The 13,317-nt window shown below is 41.5% G+C and overlaps 1 protein-coding gene across 1 annotated transcript in view; it reads left to right on the forward strand.

The window, feature by feature from the left end:
- Nucleotides 1-13,317, forward strand: part of LOC147724580 (fibrocystin-L-like) — a 1,106,658-nt gene that overhangs the window by 862,351 nt on the left and 230,990 nt on the right. The window contains exons 59-60 of the mRNA XM_086966124.1: nucleotides 2,731-2,860; nucleotides 12,205-12,323. Of these exons, the coding sequence (XP_086822250.1) occupies nucleotides 2,731-2,860; nucleotides 12,205-12,323 (249 nt within the window). The remainder of the gene's footprint in view (nucleotides 1-2,730; nucleotides 2,861-12,204; nucleotides 12,324-13,317) is intronic.

A 13,317-nucleotide genomic window follows, 5' to 3' on the forward strand; every position in this document is an offset into this window, starting at 1 on the left:
TTGTCCTTTATGCATTACTATACAAAAACGAATGTCTGTCTGTCTGTCTGTCTGTCCTTTATGCATTACTACACCATTCATCCGATCGCCATGAAACTTTGGGAAGTTGTTGAGTACACTCCCGCGAAGGTTTCTGGCAAACATTTCTTTTAAAGATCGACGCCCCAGGGCCCTCATACTCTTTCGAACTCTGAATTTGCAATCGCGAATTTGCAACCGTACAAGACTTTCGGTGAAAAAGATGATGAACAATTTTATCGAAGCTACAATTTTGAATGGGAAATTCAAGGGGAAGATGTACGGTTGCCACGTATTCCAATGATACCAAAAGATATGCCATTTGAATTCAAACGTTAACAGTTTCCGGTGCGACATGCTTTTGAAATGACCATCAACAAAGCACAAGGACAATCACTGCAAGTGTGTGGACTAGATTTGGATAATCCGTGCTTCTCACATGGACAACTGTATGTGGCCAGCTCACGCATCAGAAAACCTTCTGATTTATTCGTGTATGCATCAGACGAAAAAACAAAAAATATTGTGTCTCCACAAGCACTCGAATAAATAAATAGGTTTAAAACGACACTTTGAAATGTTTTCCATATTAAAATGAATACATTTAAATAACAATGACACAATGTAAATTGAATGTTATCATAACGATTTTACTTGAATTTGCTTTCTTCTGAGATCGCAGCAATGCGCGACGGGTAAGCTAGTGAATTATATTCTTCCATGGCACACTTAAAGGGTTCTATTTTATTATGTGCTATTGAGCACTTCATAGGAGTGTATGTTCTTTCTTGTCCTCTCCTCCTATTCTCTCTGAATCGCTGCAGTAGCACGCTCTCTTTTCCTTCCTCCTGCTTCCTGATTCTCCAGATAGTATTCCTCATGCCGCTCCCCATCCCCTAGGCATGGTAAATTTTTGGGTATAATAGAGATTTGTTCACCTCCTTATTCAGGCTTTGTGTGCAATTTTCCATTTTAATTTCATATTTTAAGATGCCCGTCTACTATGTTATAACAGTAATTTTAAAAAGGGCCTTAAGCGACTGGACACACATATGTGCAAGTGTCACCAAACATACATCATGACGCACCTGCGCGTCAGTGCATCAGCAGCCTTTTTGGAATGGTTCTTCTGCTAAAGGTGAAAGGCCTACACATGCATCTTGATGCGTTTTCAAGCTCCGGGACACCCCAAGCTCCTTCGGGGTAGCTGCTTGCTTTATACATGTCTGTATTATTATTATTATTATTATTATTATTATTATTATTATTATTATTATTATTATTATTATTATTATTATTATTATTATCATGCCAGGGTCTATTGGCTTTGACACTGCTTGTGTATCCTTGTAATGCTGTTCATGTAACTTCAGGAGCAGAGCAATGTCTGATAAGAAGATTTCAAAAGAAGCAATTGGTTGATGACACAACCCACCAGTGAAAAGTTCCTAATGGTCTGCTCAAGAGAATGTCAACCCTGCATGCATTAAATAAATTCAAATGCTAGTATTACTTTGCATTTATATAGAGCTTCATATCTCAGTGTAGCTGTCTAAATACTTAGGGTAATCACATAATTCATGTTATCAAGACACAGTTAAGAGGGACATGCTCCAAACTAGCATTACACTCGACTTAAAAACCATAACTTTTACAATCGTGCCTTATAATCCTGGTCTACAAATGCTCTTTTTCTTCATGTTGCTCGGTTGTATATTTTCCCTGTATTCATGCTTTCTTAAATCTGCACCTGACTCCTGGTCCACTCTTGCTGTGGTCTCTGGCCTCTATTACGAGTGCCTCTGAGTAAACAATGTTAATTATCACAGCTGATAAATACTGATACCCTGGGGTTCCAAATGTAATGGTGCGAGAAATAGGACCTAATGTAAGATTTAGCCAAAGCTAAGGGCAACTTGTATGCTCCCTTCCCGAAAACCTCATATCTACTATTTTCACCTGCAAAATTTCATCAGGTTTCACCTAGTCATAATTGCAGCACCTTTGGAAACAAGGGTTGAGGGTGCCTCAAGGTAGCACACATTTGTGGTTCAGACAAAGTCTTCATTACCAATTAGGAAGAATAGGGAGGGCTATGTACCATACCTGGCACATACCATTACGCTGGGGTGAGGTATTTCCATCTTATAACACAAGACTATTATGCAGAATTGGCATGTATTGCACCAGATTTAGCATGTTTTGCCTTATTTCACAAGTGTGTCCTCATGATAAATATCAGCAGGGTTAACCTGCCAGAATATATCCATGGACCTATGGGAGGCAGTGAAAAAACTACCAAGCAACCTGTAGTTCCGATCAGAATATAGCCCTGCCCGTTTAAGGAACACTCTCGTCCTGCAACACTGGCTGTCAGGTGAACTCATTCCCCGATGGTTATGTAAATCACGATAGTTATAGTTAAATAGTATTGGTGTAAAGTCTGTAGGAGGGACCTGTGAGCACAATGGCGTTTTCATTAAATGTCTCAAGTGAACTGTTGCACCTAGGTTCCACATGCAAAGTGATTTTTAAACCTCTGCAGCCTTAGTGTTTTTCTGTTTTAAAAAAATGTGTAAAACCATCAGTTTTGTAAATAGTGCGACAATAGCCATTGTGCAATGCATATGAAATATAAATATTTGTATGTATTTTCTACTTACTGTGCCTAAATGCTAAAGTTAACGCTACATGTACTCTTTCTCACAATAGGGTGGCCGATTAATAGGAGGCTGGGAGAATGACCCATTCCAAGGAGAATTGCACATTGTACTGAAAGGAAGGCACTCAACACCAGAAACTCTGGTGCCCAATGGACCCATTCAAGGGGCTAAAGTATTAGGTAAACCATGGAGGTTTTTAAGAATATGGCACACTTCTACTTGAATTGACATCAACATTACTTAAGTAGATTGAAATCATTTTATACAGTTAATGTATTCACAGTATGCTGGTAGAAAGGACCACAGACACCATCACCAACTGCATTACCTCCCATTGACATTCCATTACCTTAGAACCATCCCAATATTCTACATGACAAGAAACCCAATTCATTACACCTTCACCCTTACACAGTTTTTGACACACAACTAAAACAGAAAAAAGTTACAAACATTTTACAATAAAAAACAATTGCATGAGAATTATAGAGTAAACAATATGCAAATTCTTAAGTGACAACCTAAGAATACATGCAATTCACTAGTGCACTATTATAACATAAAAATGACAAATAAGAAAAAACATTTGTTACATTTTCCGAAAAGATGAATTTGACTTAAAAAACATGCAGCAAAATACTAATGCAGTAATTCATAACAAATCCATGGAACTCATCTGGAGCCATTCTCTTCCTCTGAGAAACTCCCATTCAACAAGCAGCATCGCTTTTTTGCTCCCCAGGCACTCCTTGAGGACCTCCACCTTCCTTATTCACATCATAAGTAGCACATCATGCTTTATGTTCCCTGTCATCATTAAGATCACTGCAATTTTTGCCATGAACTATAGAAATGTTATCCTTATTCCATCATTCTCCAACTTCCTTTTTCACCACGCTCTTCCTCACCTCCATCACTCTTTTCGGCACAGAAAATGTAGACTCTCTCTTGGGTAAAATCCTACAAATCCTGATTCTAACAAAATCGCCAACCAACACTTTAACATCCCTCCACTCTTACCAACATACCTCTTTTACAACACCAATCTTCTTTTCCACATTTTGCATCTTGGTTCTAAAAATTGAAAATACCTCCATCCACTTTCCCAACACATTAGACAAAGGTAAATTCTGCCCCTCAAAAACACAAAGGGTGACACACATGTATACGCGTTGGGAGTAATCTCACAGCCCAAAGAAGTTTTTTTTGCTCACAAACAATTGAAACCATTAGCCTTGGCCAGCTGTACATTGTCGTCTTTTATGACTATTAAATCTCTCCACAAGACCATTACTCCTGGGATGGTACAACAAAGTTTTGGCATGTTTTACCCCGATGTGATTTAAAAGCTCAACAAACTGGCAAAACATGAACTGGCTCCCATTGTCTGGGATTTATTCCCTTGCAAGAATAGACTCTAAAAATTGAATTAGCTTAGAATTGCTGACCTTTTTTTTTTTTACAAATTTAACTTCTGGCCACTGACTGTAAAAATCCATGTCTACAAAACCATATTCATTCCCCCCCAAAACAATCAGAGAACTTGTAATATCTATGGGAACATCCTTCAAGCTTTGTTAGGAACATGTATAGCCTCAACTAGACTGAGGACAGTGACTTGAGTTTTATCACTGATGACACAAGATATGCAATCACGCCCAAAACATTCAACACCTTTGTCAAGTCCTGGCCATCATAAATTTTCTCTATTTCTCCTTTTCATCTGTGTGATCCCTATATGCCTCTCGTGAGCTAAGGACAAAAACTTAATTCTCATCCCAGAAGCAACACATTTTATAAAAGAAGACCATTGGTTATGGAAAACTCCTCAAACACATGCTTTTTACCAGTTACTCAATCTTTTCCTTTACTTTAAATGGACCCACCAATGCAGGATGCCATCTCCTACTTCCATCAGCTCTTTATCCTGATTGCACAAGATAGACCACCCTCAGAGTGCCCTTCAACTGTGCAGACAGATTCCATATCATCCAAACTGAAATCGTCCTTACTTTGGTTACATCACAGAAGACAAGACAGGCAATCACTCAGAAAAGTCTTGGTCCCTGGTACATACTCCACACTTTAATCATATTCATGTAATCTATATTGCTGTTTGGCAATTCTCACCCCAGCTCTTCCTTCCCGTCTTGGGGTGAAAAGATAAAATAGTTTTGTGTGATCAACACATACAGTGAAGCGTGTGCCCCACAATTATGGTATAAAGTGGGCGATCCCCCATCAACATACCAAAGCTTCTCTTTCCACTACAGAAACAGACAATTCCACCCCATTAAGACCTCTATCCGCAAATACAGTCACTTCTTCTCTCCCTTCTCTTCATTGTAACAGTACCACCTCAAACCTTTCTAACTAGCATGCGTCATAATAACACTCTCATCATGACTATCAAAAGGTTTCAGGTAAATAGCATTAGCTATTTCATTCTTTACTAAGTTGGCTGGGAACTTGTATCCTAGATAGTCACAATATTTGGAGTTTCAAATTTACATTTATCCGCACTAAGAGTAACTTCTCTTTCCTATAAAATAGACAACACTCAATGCAATCTCTCACCATGCTGCTTCCGATCACAACCATAAACCAGTACATCATCCTGAAAGGCTTTGACACTTTCAATTTCTCTTAATAAACTCTCTACTACTATCTTAAACACTGAAGAAGCTGAAGTCAAACCAAATAGCATGGGTTTGATTTAATAAACTCCCTCTGGTGTGATGAAGGATGTGAGATGCCTTGAATCCTTATACAAAATAATCTGATGGTAAACCGAGGTTATATCCACTAAACTGAAAATGTTCTCTCCATTGAGAGTAGTCAGCATGTCCATAATATTGGGCAGAGGATGTCTATCCATCCATATATAAGAATTTAAATCACATAAATCCAGACACATGCCCAATGACCGGTTAGCTTTGAGGGCCAAGACAATTAGAGCTAGCCAATCACAAATATCTATAGGTTCTAGTACATCATGTGCAAAAGGTTTGTCCAGTTCATTTCTTAATTCAGACCTCAATGCTAAAGGCACTCTATGAACTTTGTATACTGATTGACGGGGATAGTTGACAAACCAAATATTGTTCACAAATCATTTAAATAAATCTAATTTCCTATGGAACACCTAAGGGTATGCACTGTCCCACATATCACTTACTATTCAGAGTACTTTGAAATATTATTTTCTTAAAATGACCTACTGTGGATTATTGGGATCCAATAATATTCCAGGATTCTTTTGATCAAATCACTCTAAGAGACACCCGTAGAGTGAACTTGCTGAATGACTCTCCCCAAATATTTCACTAATCAAGGTAAAAGTCGAATAAGAATTTACCATGACCTTTACCCCCACACTGTCAGTCTCATGTAAGCAATGTGGCCTTTTCACAATGTTCAATGACATCCCTAAACCTGCCTCAGCAATAGAATTGCTTGCATTCACATCAGGAACATACACATGTTCAATACGTAAGACTTCATTATCATCACACATAGCAACATCATTATCACTCAAGTTGCTCCAGTTGACTTTTAACATTCCTAGGATTAATCTTAGCTGTTGACCTGCCAACCTCAGCAAAGTGTCATACACCTTGCACATGTGCAAGACATACACTAGCATTCCCCAAATGTGATGTACTTCCGCACCTATAACACTCAAGAGGCTTTTTGTTCTTCCCTAAAAAAAAGAAATCCCCCTTTGTTCTTGATATTTACTGAAAAAACACCTTGATTATATAATTTATTATCCATTAAAGTAATTTGCTCCATAAATGAATTTGTGCTTTCAATTCTGGATGCTATTTCTAGAGCCTTCTTCAAGATTAAGTTAGGAGTAGACAACACAACATCCTGGAACTTTATGTTGTTAGTTTTTTCCACTAGTTGATCTTTGATCATCTCTCCCTCAAAGATTTGTATTCACAAGATACTGCAAAAATGCTTAATGCTCCCACAAAATGTGCTACTGATTCCCCAGAAACCTGGACTCTCTTGTAAAATGTGTCCCTTTCCATAGTGACATTTCTACGTGCTTCAAACCTTGCATCTAAAGGTTTGATTGCATAAGACGTTCTTATCAATGTTTCCACCTACACCTTTTCCATCCCCATCACTCAGCAGAACAACTTTTTTTTTAGCATGTTTTAATATTTGTCGGTCTTCACAGCCCAAACAATGCTGCAAAATATCTTCTTGAGTAAAAATTCCTCTGCTTCTAGGGCATCAAGATATACTGACAATAGCCGAGTATGAAGACTTGATGATGCCAATTCTGAATGTACTGCTGCAAAGTGAAGTGGGAGAGAAAACGCCAAAAAACCCAAGAAAAATGGTTCCGTTAAAATGTCAAACTGATATGGCGCCGCTGAAATGTGAATAGATATTGGCACATGCTGACAGCTCAAAGACAAATAGCCCCCATAGGCATTGTGGTGAACCGGTGACCAAATCCAAAATGGTGGCACATTGTGACTTCAAAATACATCTGCACCCAGGATAAAATGGCGCTTGATAAAGAAGTACTGATAAGAAGAGAAGATTCATGTGTTAAAGAAAAACACACATGCTGGAAAAGGACGCCACAAAAAAGAGGCGGGGTAAAAGATGCTCCCAGATCTTGATGGGAAACATTAAAGCTCATCTCTGCCACCCAGCCAGGAAAACGTAGAAAATATCATGCCGCCGGAGGCAAAAGGAGCCCCGCATGCATGATGCAGATCGTCCTGTTGTACTCCTGCTCCTCTTCACCAATAAAAAGACACAGGACTCTGCAGGCATGGCAAGTTTATTCCGTCTCAAGAAGATGATTTACAAAAGGATGAGAAAAACAGCTGCCAACCACACTAACCACCAACAACTGTCTTCCCTCACATTTCACCTTCTATTTCATTAGAAACATCCCAACATCCTACATGACAAGAAACCCAACAGTGGGCTCTACCTGTTACCACTGTTTTGAAATAAATCACTGTTTGACAGGAATAACTATCTGACTATTTCCTGAGTGGGAGGGGGAATGACGCCCGGTTTTATGATGGTTCATGATGATGATTTATGACCCTGGGAATTACAATTTGTGTAGGTATGTAAAAGTAATAAAACTGCAGCCAGCAATTACCACAAAATTGTCTTTGGTAAAACATATATATAAGATGTGCCTGCCATCCTGGAAGACAATGGCTGCTCATTTGTCCTGTGGATAGGACAGCCGCCTTCAGTCTGGTCTGAATCTGTTGTGTCACTCTGATGCCCGTCTGGGTCTCCCATTTGCTAGCATGTCTGGTACCCAATATCATAGTTCACATTCTTCTGTGAAAAACTTCCTATCTTGGGGTGTCCCACTCAGTCAACCTTATAAGGTAAAATGCAGGAAGGGAATCTGCTGTAATTATAGTTGAGAGCAACAATGAACGAAGAAGCTTGTGGGGGTCAGAAACTGCAAAAGGATTACTTTAAAAATCCTCCTTCTATTTCTTCAATTGCAAACAAGCCCAAAATATGGATATTAATCTTACCAAATTCCAAATACTATCGAAATCATTTTCAATTGTAAAGGCCAGGCATGATATAGTCACACGACAGATTTTAGATTCACCAAGACTGGTCTAATTATGATTTTTTCCTTTCAGCAAATTTGTGAAGGGCTTTTTCTTTAAGTTCCAATCAACCATTAAATGCTAGTGGTTAAAATCAATAGGCAACTTTGGAAGAACTGTGAGTCTGGAAAGAGTGTGAAGCCTAAAACACTACTACAGTGGGGCTTTCACAGGTCATGGATAACAGAGCTTCAAAAATGACGATTCAAGCTATTGTTCTCACACATATTGAGAAAGAAATACTCAACACCAATTTATGAAGCAGCATACACTGATGTTTATCGAGCACCCTCATGATGCAAATCAAGTCAATGTTTGGTGCACTGTGAACAATGCTTAAATATTCTGTACATGAAATTAAGCTGGGAGAATAGCTGAATTAATAGAATACTTACCACTGACAAATACAGTGATCTGAAGCTTACGTGTTGGAACCCTGGCAAGACGTTCCATGCTTCTGAAGTGGGTACATTGAATAGTACTTACACCTGTTACTTACAGTGCGTAGTATCGTCAGGTGCGCATTTTAACTTAGCTACCATATAAAAGATAATGAAATGTAATTGCAATGGTACACGAACGATCGCTAATGACTTTTGTCTTCATGATGGTCTTTTTATTTATGGTTTTTATTATAGATTTAGTTCTATCAGAGGCCTACCTTTACTATACTTATAACTTTCCCATTAGGTAGTAAATGTACTATTATGCCAGCATGTGGCAGGAAGTGGGAAATGAGAAGGAACTATAGGAACATTAAAAATGAGACACTTGCTCCTTTCCTGACCAGTCTTAGGCCTTCAACTCTGACGGACAAAAATTCCCCTGCTCTCGAATTCTCAAATACCATCGCAAAAGCAGTGGATACTTTAGCCCCTGCCAAACAGCATTACTCTGCCGGAAAGAGACCTTCTGCTCCCTGGTTCTCCGACTCGCTTAGGCTGCTACGGCAGGGCTGTAAGAAACAGGAGAGGGGCTGGCGGACTCTTCTTGATCCTATGGAAAAGGAAAAACATAAATGTCTCCTTAAATAGTATAAATTGGCGGTAATAGAGGGAAAGAAGGCCTACTTTGTTAACTTGACGGCCTCCCTCAATTCCCCCAGGGAACTGTTTAAGATCGTAGATTCCCTTTCTACTCTTCAAACACCGGACCCCATAGTGGGATCTCAGGAGCTGTGTGACAAGATTTCTATTTTTTTTATATGAAAATAGTGGATATCTATACCGCTCTTGAATCTCTCAACCGTGACCTGGGTTCTCCATCCCCCCTGCCTTCACCACCCTTGAACGCCTGGTGACGGAAACTTGTAGTAGCCTCCTCAATGTCCCTCTTCTCACCTCTGAACAGCTAAATCTGCTCCTTGATAAAATAAAATCGGGATCCCCTTTGGATCCCTGTCCTCTTAAGATCCTCAAGGATTGAAGGGAGGTACTGCTGCCCCCCCCTCTTACCCCCTGAACCTAGCAATTACTGAAGGGACTTTCCCTCCCTCTTGGAAATTGGCGGTGGTCAAACCCCTTCTGAAAAAGGCCACTCTGGACCCTGGGGTTCTGAAAAACCTCCGTCCAATTTCCCTGTTACCTGCACCAGCAAAAATGTAGGAGGCACATCTTAACCAACATCTGAGTGCCTTTCTGGATGATTCTAGCCTGTTGGATCCTTCCCAGCATGGCTTTCGCAGAGCCCATAGCACCGAGTCTGCCCTAACGGTGGTAGTCAACAACATCCGGTTGAAAGTCGACAGGGGCCAGACCACTCTTCTGGTCCTGCTCAACTTGACAGCCGCCTTCGATACCCTGTCTCCCTCTGTCTTGGTAACACGACTCAGGTAGTTGGGAGTTAGGGGCCCAGCGCTAAGCCTCCTGACCTCCTTTCTCAATCAAAGAGAACAGAGGGTCAAGTTGGTTGAATTTCTTTCTCCCATCAAACCTGTGCAGTGTGGGGTCCCTCAGGGTTCGTCCTTGAGCCCCACGCTCTTTAACATCTATGTGGCCCCTCTTGCCGGGTTGGTAAGATCGGATTGGAGGTGTTGTCATATGCTGACGACACCCAAATTATGGTCTCCCTCTCCCAATCGGTGAGTATCTCCGCTCGCAACTTCAGGAACTGTATGGAGGCCGTCTCTTAGTGGATGATTCAGAACTCCCTGAAGTTGAACGAAGAGAAAACCGAGGTTCTGATTTTTGGGGGCAAACCTGACATCTGGCTGAGTGACTGGTGGCCTCCGTCTCTCGGAGCGTGCCCCCTGCCCTCTCAAACGGCCATAAATCTAGGCGTTTTGATAGACACATCGCTTTTCTTCGACCGTCAGGTCAGCAGGACTGTGTCCACCTGCTGGGTATGCACCTGTTACAATGCATTTTTTACAACGCACTACCACTACAACGCAGGCATTACAACGCATACCATTACAACGCATTGCGCTGGGGGGCGCTCTAGGATAAGAGGTAAGTTTAATTTACTATCCAACACCTTCCCTAGGGTCCACGGGGACTGGAGTTAGAATAGTAAATTATACTTACCACTATCCAGCACCCCAAAGTGCTATGCGTTGTAATGGTATGCGTTGTGAATACCGCGTTGTAATGGTATGCGGAGTAAAAGTATGCGTTGTAACGTCATACATCCACCTGCTGTGGTGTCATCAGAATTCTGAGAAAGATTGCACACTATCTCTCTCCTGAAGCCCGGAAGCAGGTCACCGTGGCCCTTGTCTCCTCGAGACTTGATTACTGTAATGCGCTCTACTCAGGCATTAACAATAAGCTCGTTCAGCGCTTACAGGTAGTGCAAAATGCGTCGGCCAGGCTCGTTCTTGATGTCCCCAGATTTACTTCAGCCTCCCTAGCCAGGAAGAGCCTGCATTGGCTGCCCATTCAGGCCAGGATCTCGTTTAAGATACTATGCATTACCCATGGGGCCTTGTATGGAGCAAGCCCAGAAGGTATTAGGTCCCTCCAATTTCCTTACTCCCCTGGCAGAGCTCTTCGCTCCTCTAATAAAAATCTTCTGTCTGTCCCCCGGTTTCTTAAAGTCAGGTGGGGAGGGAGAGCTTTTTCTTCTCTTGCTCCTAGACTGTGGAACACTCTTCCCCCTGAACTTAAAAGGCAAGCATCCATTGTGCTCTTCCGTAAAGCTCTGAAAATATGGCTCTTTGAAGAGGCCTATTTGTAGTCCCGCTTTTGATTATTTCACAAGCTGTATCATCCTATAGGCACCTTGATGCCCTTGGGCTAAGTTGCGCGGTATAAATCCTCATTCATTCATTCATTCATTCCTGTGCTTTTTATAAAAAATTATATATGCTTCATTATAATTTAGATATTAACTATTAGCTACGTACATTTTTCATAATTACATTTCTTTTTTTTGTGTTAATTTTTGTGTTCATATGGTCATGCAAAAATTACGGCAGTTTGCTCCAGCTGGACATGGGCAAAGCTTGGCACATTTGGGAGGGTGGATGGCTCACTTGTGCATACTTCCACTGAAAGCATGCATGCCTCTATGCAGCTGTAAGAAAGCCTGTTGGAAGTACCCAGGTGCTGCTTTCATGCAATGAGTAATTTGGGAAGAGCCAGGGTATGCACATGCAGCTCCTTTTTGCATCTTGCCTTGGGGACTGAACATCCTGTGTCACTGGTAGTTTTGAATTTTGTAATGCATTTTGCCCTGGTGTTAAGTGCCTTTAGAAAATATTGTTAAATATTAAACATACATACGAAATAAATAAAAACTGCTCAATTATCAAACGTTTGGGATGTGCAACATAAGAAAAATAATAATGTGTAATGATTAAAAGTGTTAGTTTGCTGTAGACCAAAGCCCTGTGTTACACTTTGTAAAGTAGCAGATGCAGTGTGACGCTGCTGTATAACTCTGCAATTTCTGATCTGCAGGTGTCTTCGGGATCCTGGATCTTCATGGAATTCCCCGCTCTGTTTACAAAACAAAATTGTTAGAAACAGCCTTGGCCGGATCAATAAACATATCTTTGGTGGATGCGGTGGATTGGAAGGTAGGATCGGCAGCACGGTAACACTATTCTTGTACCTTGTACATGCAGGCAGGAAATTGATCATTCTTATTGGACAGTCCTATCAAAAAGCATAATTGTATAACTTCACCTTGTAATAGTTTCCATCTGAAGGCTGTATCGGTGAAATCAGGATGCCTTTTGACTCTTGGATGCAGGCCCAAGTCTTCTTCTGTTGGCTGATTTCAGCTTTGATAGGGTTCTTAAGCAAATCTGTGCTACGTGGACATCCCTTAGCCAGATCTTTTTTTCTGAATTTGATGCCTGAGTTGACATTTTGGGGCCTATTAGGATACCATCCTGACGTGGAAAGAGACCGCCCGCCATCAGGGCTGGTGTCCCGTGGGGGGAATTAGGATGCGCCTTCCACAGTGGCGGGCGCATCCTTTATGTTTACCATTGCGGCAGGCGGTGTTGGAAGCACCGCCCACCGCAATGGTAAAAATGCATGTTGTGCATTTCAAAGCACAACGTGACAGGAACCGTGCAGTGCCTGCCACGTTGTACTTTGAAAAGCAGGGTGGTACCATAGGTACCCCCCATGTGCACCCTCCACCCCCCGGAATCCCTGGGGGCCCGCAACGGCCACCCGAAGGGAGTCTCCGCATGCCTTTCTGTTACGGCATTACCGTCACGGAAAGGCATTGTTTATAGCACATCCTAAAATGGCTGGCGGTGTCTGATAGACACTGCCACCATATACAACCGTTTTCCGCCCCTATCGCAAGGCGACCGAGGCGGAAAAGCGGCAGACAGTCTTTCCGTCCGCCGCGGACCCCCCAGCCATCTTAATATGGCGGGTGTCTTTGCAGGAAGAAAGGCGGGCGGATCACCCCTGCCAGACCAGTGGTGGCTACTGCCAGCCTGGCGGGGGCGGTCCGCCCGCCATCCTAATGGGCCCTTTTGTGTTTCACCTTCACTCCAGGATATGTTCTTCAGGAAATTTATGGCAAGGTTTATCATGCCTCTTTTACCA

This window comes from Lissotriton vulgaris, chromosome 4_1, assembly GCF_964263255.1.
Source record: "Lissotriton vulgaris chromosome 4_1, aLisVul1.2, whole genome shotgun sequence".
NCBI classification, from domain to species: domain Eukaryota; kingdom Metazoa; phylum Chordata; class Amphibia; order Caudata; family Salamandridae; genus Lissotriton; species Lissotriton vulgaris.